This window comes from Pelodiscus sinensis, chromosome 15 (genome assembly GCF_052426305.1).
Source record: "Pelodiscus sinensis isolate ZL-2025 chromosome 15, ASM5242630v1, whole genome shotgun sequence".
Taxonomy (NCBI): Eukaryota; Metazoa; Chordata; order Testudines; family Trionychidae; genus Pelodiscus; species Pelodiscus sinensis.
Genome location: NC_143066.1, coordinates 20,048,307 through 20,064,682, shown reverse-complemented (window position 1 = coordinate 20,064,682; position 16,376 = coordinate 20,048,307). Strand labels below are relative to the sequence as shown.

General features: G+C 43.8%; 1 protein-coding gene across 1 annotated transcript in view; it reads right to left on the bottom strand.

The window, feature by feature from the left end:
• Positions 1–16,376, bottom strand: part of BMERB1 (bMERB domain containing 1) — a 93,073-nt gene that overhangs the window by 46,293 nt on the left and 30,404 nt on the right. The window contains exon 2 of the mRNA XM_006136286.5: positions 8,291–8,414. Coding sequence (XP_006136348.1) covers positions 8,291–8,414 — 124 coding nt within the window. The remainder of the gene's footprint in view (positions 1–8,290; positions 8,415–16,376) is intronic.

Here is a 16,376-nt window from a genome sequence, read left to right as displayed (position 1 = left end):
AGGAATGGTGTTTTTCTTGCTTTATCATTTTAACTGTCGTTTTCCCCTTACTGCATCTTTTGGAAGCCAAATTTTCCAAAGTGAACTCAGTGAGTATCACTGAAAAAAATGGGTGCTACATACCAGCTCATGCACCTACATATATGTTGCATCTACAAATCCCTGCACTTATGCCTTCACTTGTGTAACTCCAAATGCAAATTAGATATGTGGTCAAGCAGGATAATATCAAGCAGGTAAACTGAGATGCATATGATATTTATAAAAATAATACATATATTCCTCTTTCTTCACAGATACAGAAAAACAATAGGGAATCTCTGTCCAATTTTAGATTTGGGATGTTCTGGTTTGCTATGTTAACCTTGGTCTTCCTAATTTCCTTGCTTTCAGCTGTGGATTGGTTCACCACTCTTGATTGAAAGGATATTATTTTCATATCTCTATCTGACACAGTATTAAAAATACCTGCATTCCGTGGTAGTAGGAACCATTTCTAGTACTAGCTGCGCTTATTTGGCCTCTCAACTACACACAAAGGCTACGTCTACACTGGCCCCTTCTTCGGAAGGGGCATGCTAATTTTGAACTTTGAACTTCAAAGTAGGAATAAGAGATCCTCCGGAAAAGGGCTTTATTCCGGAGGATCGCGCCAGTCTAGACGCTTTTTTCTGGCTTTTCCCCAAGCTGGAAAAAAAACGGCGGCCATGTTTATTTAAATCCCGCGGGGGATATTTAAATCCCCCGCAGATTTCCCTATTCCCAAATTCAAAATTAGTATGCCCCTTCCGAAGAAGGGGCCAGTGTAGACGTAGCCATAGTCTTTTCAAACTGACTTTCTGTAGTAGCAACACATCTGAGAAAATAGAATAGTTTTGTTTATCCTTATTTGGATGATTGGCTGCTAAAAGCTACTTCACACGAGGATGTGTCACTTCACAGTATATTTACAATCTCCATCTTTGCAGATGTGGGTCTGCATCTCTATGTCAAAAAATTGAGTCTCTGGTCACCTTGGAGAATTCATTTAATAGGTTCTGTAATCGGACTCAGAAGCAGGGAAAGCTTTTCTTTCAGAGAACAGGTTACTAAAGATAGAGTAAGTGTTTTTTCAAATTTGAGACTAGCCATTCTGAAAGTAATCATCTTGCTGGGTCTCACAGCTTTGATGGCAGCTACCAGTTATGTAACTCCCTTTGCTAGTTTCCGAATGAGATCCAGCAGCACTGGATATCTTGAGTCTATACACCAAATTATGGCAGTCTTCAAATGTTAGTCACCATGCCACAGTATGTGCTAAACTGAGTCACTCAGGGTGCATCTACACTGCACCCATAGCTGGAAATAAGTTATGCAATTTGAGCTATGCAAATTGCATAGCTTATTTTGAGTCAATTTCGAAATAGCTTATTTTGAAATTTGGCACTCTCTACACAGTGAAATAAATCACTGTTGAAATAAACCGATATTCCGAAATGTCCCTTACTCCTCATGGAATGAGGTTTACAGGGGCATCGGGATAGCGAGCCTGTTATACAGGCAGTCCCCGGGTTACATGGATCCGACTTACATCGATCCCTACTTACAAACGGGGTGAGGCAACCCCGCACTAGCTGCTTCCCCCCAGCAGACCAGGGAGATGCGAAGCTAGCGCCCCCCTCCCCCAGCAAACCAGGGAGACTCAGAGAGGCTTTTCTCAGCAGACACCTCAGCTTGAGAATAAAGGACTGAGGGAAGTGAGGTGTGGGAGAATAAAACTGAGCTCTGGAGAAATGTTTGGCTAGAGTTTCCCCTACAATATGTACCAGTTCCGACTTACATACAAATTCAACTTAAGAACAAACCTACAGTCCCTATCTTGTATGTAACCCGGGGACTGCCTGTATTTTGAAATAACAGGCGTGCTCAAAAGATGCGGAATAGCTATTTCGAGATACCTCTGGTATCCCAAAATAGTGCTGCAGTATAGACGAAGCCTCAGGTGGTAGATGAACAGAGCAAATGTTCTCAGAGACATCCTCTTCAATCCCCCTTTTTAAAAAATTCAAATAAAAATCAGCAATTGGCCAGGAAATTACTAGTTTCATTGAAATTGTTCCTATTTTTTTCCTTTCAAAAACTTTCAAAATGTCAAAAATGTAAAAGAACTGAAAAAAGTTGGTCTTTATATGAAACTACTTATTCTTCAGAAATAATCCTAACATGATACACAGAAGCTGTCTGCATAATATGTATTAGAAAGGGATCTGAATAAAAACCAAGGCCTGACTTCAGCTGAACTTTGCAACTTGAATATATGCCTAATATAGAGCACTTGTACGTACTCCTTCAGGGAAGTTAAACTATATTCCGCACTGCACTTTGAGTACATTCCTTTATTCCTGAGCCCAGTCTTATAATCTGTCTCTTTAGTCCCAGCCCATCTTCAAGTGCTTTAAAATTAGCCTTAAAAATTATGATGAAGTGCATGGCTTTTATCTCATCTGCCGCCTGTACTGTCCTCCTCGTGACCCCCTCGGCCCCCGCCGCCGCCCATGGGGATGACTTTTATAAAGCTTGTAGTGGTGGTGACCTGTTCAGTAAAGGTTCTATTTAAATACTGGAGTGTTACCTATCTGAGTGCTGTAATGTAACATGCTGGCATTTGCCTACGGACACAGAAGCAACACATTTAATTGGTGATGGTTTCCCTACAAGCTTTGCTAGTCAGTCATGTCATTTTGTTCAGAGGGGGGAGAGGGGAAGGATCTAGAAGCAGTTAATTATCTTCAGCATGATGCAGTGCAGCACCAACTGTAATAACTAATAACTAGAGTTGGATTCATACACCTTAACTTTCAAAGCAAGCAGATTTCTCTCTAAACCACACTCAAGGCAAGACAGTTTTCTTCAGTTGTATCTCATGCTATGTGGAGAGGAAAGAAAATGCAAAGTAGGAGATGCATGATACAAAGATCATAAACAAGGAACTGCCTGAAGGAACATTATGTTGTCCTTGAAATCACAAACCAGTGGATAATTTCTTGGTTTATACACAGAGTGTTGGGAAATGCTAACCAACTACTGAGCAGCCAGACCTCACTAGTTACTTTTGCACTAGAAACCATGCTAGCCCGGAGAATTCCTCTGCACCCCATGTTCTGTGTTCATGGCAGCACATATTTCATTGGCTAAATATATGTGCTGCGGTAAATGTTGTGAAAATATAAGGCAGTGCATGTATATTATTGCTAAGCCACGTCAAGCCTCCATATTCTTATTGCTCCACTAGCCCTTTGCTAAGCTTGTTAGAGTGCAACCTCCCAAGGAAAGTAACATCATTTCTATTAGAAATCTCTAGATCAATGTCTCATCTGCTGTAAATCTGTACCCTTCCATTGACTTCAGGGGAGCTGGAGCTACTCTCATTTACACTGACTTCAAATCTGGTCCTCTATTTTTATTCACACTCCAATCTGAATAGAAAAAACAGTGAGGTAGAAGCTCCTAAAGTACATCATCCAAAGATAAGTTTGGGTATAATAACTGATGTAGGCTAAAATCCTTCCATTAGATCCACAGGCGAGGGCACACCAGGGGCAGTGATCATACTGGAAGAGCAGGGCAGGACGGAGAAGAGATGGCAGCTAGGAACAGCTGGGAGGCAGCACTGGGGGTACTGAATGGCAAGCAAGAAGCCTGTAACTCTCAGCTCCCTAAAACCACCGTCATGGTTTGATGCTTGAAGGATTGGCCGAGGAAGAATGTGGTGGTTTATGTGCTTCAGGGAGGGAATGGGAATGGAGATGGAAGCAGAGCTCCTGGTGGGAGTTGGATCAGGCTGGTGGTAAAGCTGACTGGCATGTACTATAGCTCAGACATGGAGCATATGTGATGTCCTCAGTGTTCTATGTGTAGCGCAAGGTCCAGTGTGCTTCAGCAGCAGCCCTGGGAACTACAAGTTGTGGACTACAAACCATGGCATGTTGGAATAACTTCCTGGTTCCTGCCAGGATGTGCTCTCTGCCCCCAGCAGGGTCTCAGCAGGGACTGTGCTAGAAGCAGCACAGAGGCTGCATGCTAAGGGGGGGGGGGGGGGGGGGCTGCTGAACTGTGATCCTGTTCTATGGTTTTTACAGAATAAAGGCTGTTCCTGGTGGTTTGAGTGGGTCTGGTCTGAGGTGCACACACATCATACACAATGCAGAACACACCAAGGAGCCTCAGGCTTCGCCTCCTACAGTTGTGTAAGAAGTCACAAGGCTTTCCCTATGCTGAATAACCTCAAATATGGAATTATAATCCTATGTGTAGAACAACTATTAATTAAACCCTGACATCTGATGGGAGATGTGGCCCAGTAGCCTCTGAAAAGCCTCTCTCAGCCAGACCTCCCCAACAGGCAGAGATAAATTTCACTTGAGATTTGTTGCCCTGCTTGTGTGCAGAGACCATCAGACAATGGGGAAATTCCTGGAACAACATCTGATCATCTTCAACAGAAAAACAATGCAGACAAATACTCCAGCCCCATCATTCCCCTGGGAACTCTCCATTTTTTGCAACCTTTGGTGCAGTGAGATGGGACTGAGCAGCAGGTTTCTGGTGATGGGTTTTATTTTTGAGGCTTCATATATTGAAATGGAAAAGCCTCTTTTAATTTGCTTCCTGTCCAGTGACCATAAGCTTGCCAAGAGCTAAGTTAACGTTCTATGATTAAATGTGTTTGCTGCTGATTCTCTCAGGAGTCAATGGCTCTGAAAGTTCAGATTTAAATTGTAAGAGTACCCTCAACAGCTTTTTAAAAACAAAATGTGTTTAATTACGCTTAGCTACCTGTGTAAAATGAAATCCCACTGATATTTAATTATCTAATTAAACTGTTATAAAATGGATATTCCTTTCTAACCCAGTGATGCAATAGTGGTAAAATGGATTTATTTGGAAAAAGTAATTTTTTTCAGAAAATAGAGGCCTGCAATAGAGTTGGAATTAAAGGAAGAAAAATTCACTTAAAGTGTTTAAACGTATAGAGTCTCTGTAATAAAAATAAAAATGTTACCTGCAATGATGTTCTCAGTTTGTTTGTTGCTTAACAGATACCTAGCAGTACATTTCATGACTTTTTTTTCTATTACTATTTGTGGTTTATGGTCTTTTAAATGGCACTAAAATAGAATTTATAAAGTTGTTCTAACCCTCTGGGTTCTCCTCAGAGAACTGGGGATACTGATCTGCAGTTAAATGAAAATAAAACAAACAACTGATGAATGAGTGTTTTAGACCACTGTTGTAAAAGTAGGGTTGGGATTTGCAAAACGACTCAGCTAAACTGGATTAAGACCTTTTCTACACTGGCACATTTTGTTGCCAAAACTTGCCTTTTGGCGACAAAAGCCTCTGAACGTTCACATTACAATGCAACAAATATTGTGACATACAACCATTTTCAGAGACAAAAAACTTGTAACCCCATGAGGGACTTTTGTCTCGGCATTGTTGACAATCAAGCAGTGTGTACTAAGTAGGTTCTCTGTCGAGTTTGTTGGACTCCAGCATGTATCCCACAATGCCCCGTTTAGCCACTCTGGACATCACCTTGAACTCCCGTGCCCTCCAGGGTACTGGCACAACTTGGCACTGAACATCAAGGGTGTTTAGGCATATAAATCACAATTTTAGGCTCCACTGTGACCCACAAAACTCTCTCAGCTGCTGCCTAAAAACACTCAGTGCTGAAGTTTTTGCTATTTAAGTTCACTAGCACCTACACTTCTGCTGCCTCACTCTATTCCAGGGGTTTCAAACTGCTGGACCACAGGCCATCCCTGGCTGGAGCAGTTGCACAACCGAGACCGGGAATCTCAGTGGGGGAAGAGGAGATAAGGGCAGATTTTGGGAGGGCAAAGGGGGCAGCAGCTGTGCACACAGGGATACAGCTTGCACCAGGACACGACTTGCACCAGGACATGACTTGCACCAGGACACCATCCATCATCCGTATTTTGAATTGCATCTCAAAGACAAATATGGGGCAGCACAGGTGGTATGTGCTCCGAAAAGTTGTCCTACTTGAGCAGGTAAACAGCTGCTGAGTGCTCCTGGGTATTAAGCAGTTTATTCTGATAATGGATAACACTGGGAAAGTGCTATAGATGGTGCCAGTTTTGGCAGTTACCTTTCCACCAGTCTGAATGTCAAATCGTCCATGTTAATCTGCTGATCCCACCATCTCACACCAGAAAAGGAGTGTTTGTAGCTAACTCTCTGTATTAAACATCTTCATATAACTTTGTATCATCTTCATATGACTTTGTATTAAGCCTTTCATATAATCTTGTATTAATTCTTTCCATATATAACGTTGTATTGTCATTATACATAGAAACTTTATAGTAAGTCTTTTTATATCGCAACTTTGTATTAAGTTTTGATATAACATTTGATTTTAGCCAAAAGGCCGAGAAGCAATTAGTCATGTCTTTGCACCGGAATAGATCTCTCCCCTTTTATTTAATTGATTGTCCTATTGAATGAATGAGGTGTGACTGGATAAGGCATGAAGAAGGCAAGCACCTTGGAGCAGCTACAACAGTTGGAGAGCAGATGGAAGCCAGATCCAAGGACAATAAGACCTTTCAAGTGCTCATTGAAAGAAGATCAGACATATTGACGACCTTGGGAGAAGTGTCTTCTTTTGGAAGTACCCTCTTTGAAGATGAATGTGGTAGCATTAAGACAGCACCCAGAAGAAAGTGCCACAGATGACTAATTGCATATGTATAAGATGACACAAATTTTGCTTGTGCATATGATGACTAACTAGTGATACCATCTACATGTTTTGTTAGTCTATAAAGTGCTACCAGACCATTTGTTGTTGTTTTTTGTATAGATTTGCACGAGAGGGGAGCTACTATAAATCTCAGTCTTGTCAACAACATCAGAACACTGATCCAGGTTGGTAGAAGCTTGGCTCCATCCCTCCCCAATCTAACCCACCTGGCCAGTTAGGGGGAACAACTACTAGCTGGTAACAAGATGGAGTGTGCGTGTGTGTGTGTGTGCGCGCACGCACATGTGCGTGTGAGAGAGAGAGAGAGCATGAGTGTAATATATTATATGCATATGATAAAGTAGTGATTTATATATTTATTACCAATAAATGTGGCATTTTGACTTATCCCCCTGAAAAGATCCAATGCAGTACTTTAAGTACAACATATTGAGAACAGTTATGAATATGAGCACTGGGGAAATGAAAAAGGCAAGCTGGAGATGAGGGAAAACAGACCAAGTTAGGGAAAGAATGTAGGTAAGTATGACAGACAGACAGACAGTTACTGTTATACTCTTTCACTAGAATAATTCATTTCAATCCCTTCGCACTGTTTGATATAGGAAATGTTAAAGGAAACGCAGGTGTTCCTGGCAAGACTTTTGCCTGACCCAACTCTATATATGGAAACCAATAGTTAAGTATTTGCTACTTGATTACCTAGAAGCAGGTGTGACAAAACCAATCCTGTGCTTGTTTACTACTGCAATATCACTCCAGTCAGTACTATAAAGAGTCTGCCAGCAAACTATTATTTCCAAAAACATGTAAACAATGGTTCTGCATTTGCTCAGGACTGAAATTCACTAACACAGTACAATTTCCAAACCTGGATAAAAAATTTTTGACATGATTTGTTGTAAAGATTAGGAGGCCAACCCAGTTTTACTCACACAAGTGAGTCAAAGAAAAGAGTGAAGGAGAATTGAAGCCAATGGGATTATTTGCATGAGTAAGGATTAAAGGATCGTGCTCTATATTTGTCCTTTAAAATGGGTGCATAAGTAGGGCAAGAAAAGGGCCAGATTCTCGGGTGATATAAATCAATGCAGTCACTAATTTACATGAGCATAGGAGCTGGCCCTATATGAGAAGTGATAATTCTGCCCTCAGGGATTCATGTGCAGATCGCACCATCTTCAGTGAAACTTCAATAGAATGTATTTGTTCCTTCACATCATACTCACTCCCAAATAAAATGTGAGCTCTGGTGTGAAAACATGCTCTGCCAGAAGCATTGCTCCAATGTTTCCCTTTGTAAGCAATAGAGTAGATCCTCTTTGTAAATTCTGCAGTACATATTGGATACAAATTTCACTTCCTTTGCAGCTACAGAAACCATTTCCCAGTGGTAGTGTGCAAGCATTCAGCAATGGACAATCTTTTTCTCAAAATGTCAAATGGATAAATAACCCCTAAACTCCCATTTTGATCAATTTTGCTTAGTATGTTCCCAGAAGAGCTGGTACTTACATAAACCTGAGCTCTGATTCTCTTCTGACTAAGACTTCCCGAAGCCTCTGGATCTTCGCCATCTCCAGTTCGATTTCCTCAGGCATCATTGTTGTTTCAGCCATTGAGATGATGTCAAGTTGATCTACGTGTGTGAAGGAAGAGAGAAATGAATGAGGCAAGTCAAACTAACAGAGTTGGACATTCAAAGAATGCAACTTAATCACAGAGGTGCCAGGCCATGGCATAATTAAGGTGGGTAGCAGGGAACATACTAGCTGGATGCTAGATAGACGGAGTCCTTTTGTGTTTGGCTGGCTAGTTTCAATTATTTAAATATAAAAGGATTCCTATAAATCTCTAATATGATTTGACATGTGTTTCAGCAAGTCAGAATATATTACAACTCATAAGAAAGCCTACCCTACAGTAACCCAATGTACAGTCAGAGCTGCTGTGTCTTATTTTACATCACTACAGACTTTTAAAATATAGTAATATAAATGCCGCAAAACTTACCAACTACAAGAATTCACTATTGTGAACAATCCTGCCTTGGAAAAGACATGGAAAATGAATTAATAAAGATTTTCCAGCTCTAATTCCTATGATTCTCCCTGGCACTTCTTTGATTTGAAGGGGATGGTTAAAAGGACAGCACAGAAAACAGGGCCCATCAGAGAATCTAAAGGATGTGCATTTGAGGCTAAGGGTCTGCTGCTATGAACCACAGAATGCTTCTTGTGAAATGCTAGGAATCCCGATTTCCACTGATGTCAGATAGAGTAGAGGATACACAGTACTTTGTAGGAGGTGCTTAGCAAGTGGCAGGATCAGACAGGCCAATTTTATAGTTATTTTGGTGTAACTGTCATATTATCCCTTTCCGATAGATAGAAATAAGTATCATCAGTCTACAGAGAGTTGGTTTGGGAAGGACTCTGACCTCCAGGAAACGTTATACTGATATTTTATCACATTTATTTATCTTAACTAATATTTTCAAAAGATTTGGAGTATCTCAGGTTTTGCATGTTCAGCTGGAAGCACCTTAAAGAAGCTGGATTTTCAGGAAGTGCTGAGAACTTGCCCTCTGAAAATCAGACCCGTTTAATCTCAAATTAAATAACACAAACAGAGACACCCAAACTCACTAGCTACACTTGAATACCCAGGTGTACAGGTCACAAAAGACAAACAAAAAAGAAATGGTAGCATTGGCTGCGTATCTGAATTAGGAGAATGCAGCACTGCCAGTTACAAGTAAACAAATTATGCAAGTATCACCATAAAGATCAGACCCCGGTAGCTAAACATAACTGCTTCCTCAGAAGACTTGGAATATGAATAAAGTTGCAATTTCCTATGTGGCTTTAGTCTCTTTCCAAGCACCATCAATCTCCTTAGGCTTTCCTGTTTACTAAACTGCTCATAAGGTTTCATATTACAGTGACATCTAGAGGTTAGGGCACTGGTCTGGGACATAGGTTTGATTCCTTACTCTGCCATGGACTTCATGTATGACTTTGGGCAAGTCACTTAGCCTTTCTGTGCCTCATTCTCCATTTGTTAAATAGGAATAATAATATTTTCCTGTCTCACAGGGGTGTGGTGAGGATAAATACATGAAGAAGATTGTGAAGTGCTTTGAGATATAATGATGGAATGTGCTGTATAAGAAATAGACAGTATTTAGTTAGTTAGGACGTTAGTTCGAATTAACTTTGATAGGCGCTACACTAGCGCTCCGCTAGTTCAAACTTAATTCGAACTAGCGGAGCGCTTAGTTCGAACTAGGTAAACCTCATTCTACGAGGACTAAGCCTAGTTCGAACTTACTAGTTCGAATTAAGGGGTATGTAGCCCCTTAATACGAACTAGTGGGAGGCTAGCCCTCCCCAGCTTTCCCTGGTGGCCACTCTGGCCAACACCAGGGAAACTCTATTGCCCCCCTTCCAGTCCCGGACCCCTTAAAGGGGCACAGGCTGGCTACGGTGCCCGTGCCAGGTGCAAGCCTGCCAGCACCCAGCCAGCAGACCCTGCACCTGGCATGGCACGAGCCAGCCACCCGATGCCCCCCAGCCCTCCCCCTCTTCCCGGGACCAGGCTGGCGGCTCCCGGGAGCCTGCCCAGGACCGCAAGAGGCGGGCACCCGCCTGGTCTAGTGCAGACATCGTGGACCTTGTCCACGACCTCCGCACTAGGCACAGGAAAGCGGCCGTCTAGGGCAGGAGAGCTGCCAGCCTGGCCACCCAGGAGCAGGTTTGCATGAAAATCAAGGTGGTCCACTGAGACCCCCGACCCTGAGCCCTGAGCTTACAATGGCCGTACTCGGTCAGACCAAAGGTCCATCTAGCCCAGTAGCCTGTCTGCCGACAGCGGCCAACCCTAGGGACCCTGGAGGAGATGGACCAAAGACAGTAACCAAGCCATTTGTCTCGTGCCATCCCTCTCCAGCCTTCCACAAACTTCGGGCAGGGACACCACTCCTACCCCCTGGCTAATAGCACTCCGTGGACCCAACCTCCATGACCTGATCTCACGTCCCTTTAAACTCTGTTCTAGTTCTAGCCTTCACAGCCTCCTGCAGTAAGGAGTTCCACAGGTTGACTATTTGCTTTGTGAAGAAGAACTTTCTGTTCTTAGTTTGAAGCCTGCTACCCATTCCTTTCCTTTGGTGTCCTCTAGTCCTTCTATTATGGGAACTAATGAAGAACTTTTCTGTATGCACCCTCTCCACCCCACTCATGCTTTTATAGACCTCTATCATATCCCCCCTCCATCTCCTCTTTTCTAAGCTGAAAAGTCCCAGTCTCTTTAGCCTCTCTTCATATGGGACCTGTTCCAAAGCCCTCATCATTGTAGTTGCCCTCCCCTCTCCCACCCTCTCTCTTCCCCTCTCCCACCTCCTTTTCCCAGTCTCCCCCAGTTTTATTCAATAAAGACAGATTCCATTTTTGAACACAATTGTCCTTTATTTTGTACATCAAGAAGAGGGGCTAGGGAAGGGTAAGTGGAAGGAGGTGAGGGAGGAATGGGGTACGAGACCCCGATGGGGAGGACTGGGCTGGCTCTGCGGGCTTCTGGGGGTGGAAGCTCTCCTGCAGCCCCCCAATTGTCCCCTCTCCCCAGATGGCAGCCTGCGGCAAGTGCAGCCGGGCTGATGGCCGAGTGCTGTGATGTGCCCGGTGTGGGTACTCCGGGCAATCCAAGCCAGGACTGCTTTGCAAGCGGGGCACCCCTGAGAATTGTCTGTCCGGGGTGGGGTTCGGGACCCTTTAAGCACAGGCCTCAGCTAGCCTGAGACATCATCTGCACGCTCTAACTCCTCCTCTGATGCCCTGCCGGCACTGCTTCCGGCCATCCTTAAGCCTGGTTCAGGATCCACTTAATGTGGACATGCTAGTTCGAATTAGCAAAACGCTAATTCGAACTAGTTTTTTAGTCTGGATCCGTTAGTTCGAATTAGCTTAGTTCGAATTAACGTTGTAGTGTAGACGTACCCTGTCTGAGTTTCCTCACTTCTAACATAGAGGACTATATTAATGACCCTACTTGACAGCAGAATTCTGAGGATTATAAAACACCCTGTGTTCGTTATATGATATAGAAAATCAACATGTTAATGGGTCTCTGAGCTAAGCTATTAATATGACCCACTGGCAAGCTAGGCATACACTATTGTGATTCAAGCTCCGTTAGCATGATAAACAAACCTCATCCACAAGTTTCTGGCTAGGCAGACTGCAACACATAAAAATGCTGCAACTTCATAACACAAAGGAGAAACATTTCTTTTATTTAAAACTAATGTGAGTTGATATTGCAATTTTGTGTGTGTTAGTCAGCTGATTTTTAGTATATATTATTAAAGAAATCAAAGCTCAGCCTCAGATAATGAGCCAAGATCCATAAAGCAATAGCGAAGACACCATCAAGATTAGTCATAGCAAATGACAGAACTAGAATATTTTGTCTTATCTGCAATCATCAGAATATTTTTCATTGGAGAAGAAAAATGTGAAATATTAATACTGAATGAACAAAGAGGCATTAACATTAGAATAATTACTACATAAAAATAAAACCATCAAGCTATTGCATGTAGTGAGAGGGAATGCAGGATTAAACCAAATCAATTTAAACATATTTTGCTTCAATCTAAATGTAGACCAGTATTGTAAAGCTGTCTATTCATTTAATGATCACATTTCATTCCCAGTGTACAGCTTTAAAAGGAACATTAGCAGCCTGAAATGAAAAGCAACAGAAAAGAAAGTGCATCTTTAGTCAGTACAAAGTCTTTCAATGTGCAAAGAAAACTTTGGAAAATGCTTGAAGTAACAGAATGAGAAATAGAAGAATGTATAAGTCAAATTGTAGATATTTTCAGGTACATTTATTTTAAAAAAACCACAGTGATGAAATGGGGAATAATTTCAGTACCTTACACCGTTAGAGTATTGTCTGTCACAGAAGTCCACTGTGCTCTATAAATATTAATTGATTTAGCCTCCCACAGCCCCATAATGAAGGAATTGGCATTCATACTGTCACAGGAAACTGAGGCACAGAGAATCCGATAAGTCCAAGGTTGCATAGGAAGTCTGTGCAAGAATCCAATATTGTGGCAGCCATTCTGGGTACGTCTACACTACAGCATTATTTCAAAATATCTTATTTTGAAATATCTTATTTTGAAATAGTTATTTCAAAATAACGCGTCTAGACACAAAATGCAGTTCAAAAAAGCGTTTTGCTATTTCTAAATAGTGCATCCACACTGATAGGACGCTGAATCGCATTTAAGGCCAGCAGGAACTGGTTCTGGCAGGGCATCAGGTCAGGAGTTACCTTGTGTGGCTGCTACCTGAGGCTCTCTGAGACCTGTGTTTAAAGGGACCCCCCAGACAGCTGGTTCTAACGTTTCCTTGCTTGCTTGCCTACCTCGCTGAGGGACAGCAAAGCATTTTTTTCTCTGTGTGCTCTGGTTGCCCTCACTCAGGACACCACAGCACTCTGCGGCATGGAGCTGGAGCCGCCGCTGGGCACTCTGGTGCTTCTACTGGACGTGTTGCTGCAAGCCTGGCAGCATGTTCTGCAGGCAGTAACAGTCTCCCTGGTGTGCCCCACTGGGAGCGTGTGCCTCATTCCTCCCTCACATCCTGCCACTTACCCCTCCCTAACCCCCCTTCCTGCTGTACAATAAAAGACACGTGTTCATTACAACAAAGCCTCTTTATTGAACAAAACTGGGGTTGGGTGGGGGAAAATGAAACTGAGGTGAGACTGAGGAAAGAAGGTGGGATGGGGAGGGGGAAACCTGGGAGGAGGGATCTGGCAGGGGAGGCAAGGAGAGGAAGGGGGAGGAGGAGCTCAGGGCTCAGGGTTGGGGGTCTCACCAGCCCAAATGTCTCCCAGCATCGTGGGTGTGGGGGCTTTGGCATCCCTGGGGGTGTGGGGAGGTTGGAGAGGAAGAAACAGGAGGGAGAGAAGGAGTGGGAGGAGGAGCAGGAGCTGGGGAGGCAGCAGGGGCTGGAGCAGCAGGAGGCAGCAAGCTCTGCAGGGTCGATGACCACCTGGGGGGCACGGACTGTCCTGCCCCCCGGGATGCGGTTCATGACATCAAAATAGGGGCAGGGGCCTGGGTCTGCCCCTGGTTGGGAGCTGCCCCCTGTGGTCCTGGCAGACGCCTGCCACAGCGCCTTTATTTTCATGCGAACCTGCTCCTGGGTTCGCATGTGGCCTTTGGTGGCCAGGCTGGCAGCCATCCACCTGTAGACAGTTGCGTTCCTCCATTTAGTGTGGAGATCATGGACGTTGGAGGCATCCCCCAAACCTGAATTAGGTCCCTGATCTCTGCACTGGACCAGGCAGGCGTCCGCCTTTTCCAGCCCCTGGCAGGCTCCTGGGAGCTGGCAGACTGGTCCTGGGGAGCGGTGGAAGGCTGGCTGGCACTGGGTGCCTGGCTCATGCTGGGGCCACTGGGTCAGGTGCAGCGACTGCTGGTTCTGGGCTGGCAGGCTTGGAGCTGACACAGGCACTGTGGTCAGAGTCTACCCCTTTAAGGGCTCTGGGAAGGGGGGAGGGAGAGGAGTTTTTTTGGTTGTGCCCAGAGTGGCCACCAGGGCACCCTGGGAAGGGCTGGAGGCCCCCTATTTCAAAATAAGCATCTACACAACGCTTATTTCGAAATAGCAATTTTGAAATTGGTGCTATTCCTCATGGAATGAGGTTTACCAATTTTTAAATAAGCCCTCTGCTATTTCTATTTAATTTTGAAATAGCGGTTTGGCTGTGTAGACGCTGGGAAAGTTATTTTGAAATAGCTGTGATTTCGAAATAACTTTGCTGTGTAGACACCCTCTGATGCTACAAGGATAAAATTGTTGCTATTATTACTAGATGATAATATCTAGAGGCCTGAACTGCAATCAGAGCTCCACTGTGCTAGGAGATGTACAAACATTTAGTAAAAGGCTGTTCCTGTCCCAAAGAACTTCCAGCAGAGACAAGAAAGATGAAGTCAGAAGGAAGAAAAGAGGAACACAGAAGTGAAGTGAGACCCCTCAGCAGGTCAGTGGTATAGCAGGAATAGGCTCAGTGCAGTATCTCCACTGTCTCTAAGAGCCTCATTCTTTCTCTTCATCCTGAAAATTTCTCTTGCTTGTGAATTTGCTGCTGATAAAAGTGCAGGTCAGATAGCTCTGGAGACAATATCCTCCTACCTTTATCTGCAGAACAGAGACTCAGAGACTGCTTAGCCACTTTGTTTCACCTGACTTGGAGGATCCACCACTTTCAGGTTAGTTTCCCACCAGGCCCACTGACAATGTGGAGGGAGGTGACAAAGGGGGTAATTGTCCCAGGGCTTGGTGATTCAAAGGGGCCTGGGTTTCCCGACTGCTGCAGCTGCTACTACAGAAGTGGTAGTAGCCAGAACTCTGGGCACTTTAAATTGTAGCCAGAGTGCTCTGGGCAGCTCTTAGGATTACTTGAGGAGGTGGTGTAGCCAGACAGCCCCCCCCCCCATCTCAAACAATCTTGCTTGCCCTCTGAGATGTCTGTATACAGAGCAGAGAAGGAACAATAAGAAGATCAGCATAGCCATTAAGCTTTGATCTGCTTTGATGTGAAACCAGGATATGCGAGTTTCTCTGACTCTGAGTAACGATTAAGGAAATAAGCTAAGCTCGAGGCTGCAAGAAGTGGCCGGCTGGCACCTATGTTGATTCGAACACACACAGTCCCTGGAAGAGGAATTTCCCACTGAGAAAAGAATGTCCAGTACTTCCAATTTAATCATCTCAATTCTCTCTTACAAGTGTAAATTAAGTTCACAACTCCCTTGTAAGAACTGGTCTCACAAAAGACAGACCAGCATCATTTGGCATTACAGATAAGAAAGAGAAAATACGTGACCCAATGGGTATATAAGATGGGCCAGCACACACTCACTTGGAGTGTCAATCTACCATTTACCTGCTGGTTAGGTTAGGTGTTTGACCTCCCGAGGTCCACGGGGACGCCCACCTCGTATTTTCGTCTTTCCGAGGAATTGAGGGACCGATCCTGGCCTGACACGCTGGGACCGAGTGATGCAAAAAGGGGTAAAAATTGTACCTGTATGTGTCCTTTTGTTTTAGTGCATGCATAGAATAGAGCTCTTTAAAGATTAAGCTGTCATTTGGTACCATTATTCTCTATTTTCTATCTTTATTTTCCTTGTAACCATTTTTTTTAAAGATATATATATATATATATTTGCCAGCAGTTAAGAAATAGAACAATAGCCATTGCAACCACATGATTTATAAGCTTCCTCAAATAAACCTGTAACTGTTTAAGCTTTAACCTGACTCCTTCAGTTGCTGTAACAGAACCAAGCACAATTTAAAAGAACTTCAGCCGGTCATAAAGGGACAGATATAGGGAGAGGTTGGGCGTTTGGATTTGTGTCACACCCAGGTGGCAAAACCCATTGGGGCGCTTCTCAGCCTCCCCGAGGCTGCCCGCTGCGAAGGAATTATGAATTCTAGCAGCTGAAATCTGAAGCGTAATAAGCTCTCTCTCTTTGTACACTTATTGGGGCGCCCTTCAACCTCTT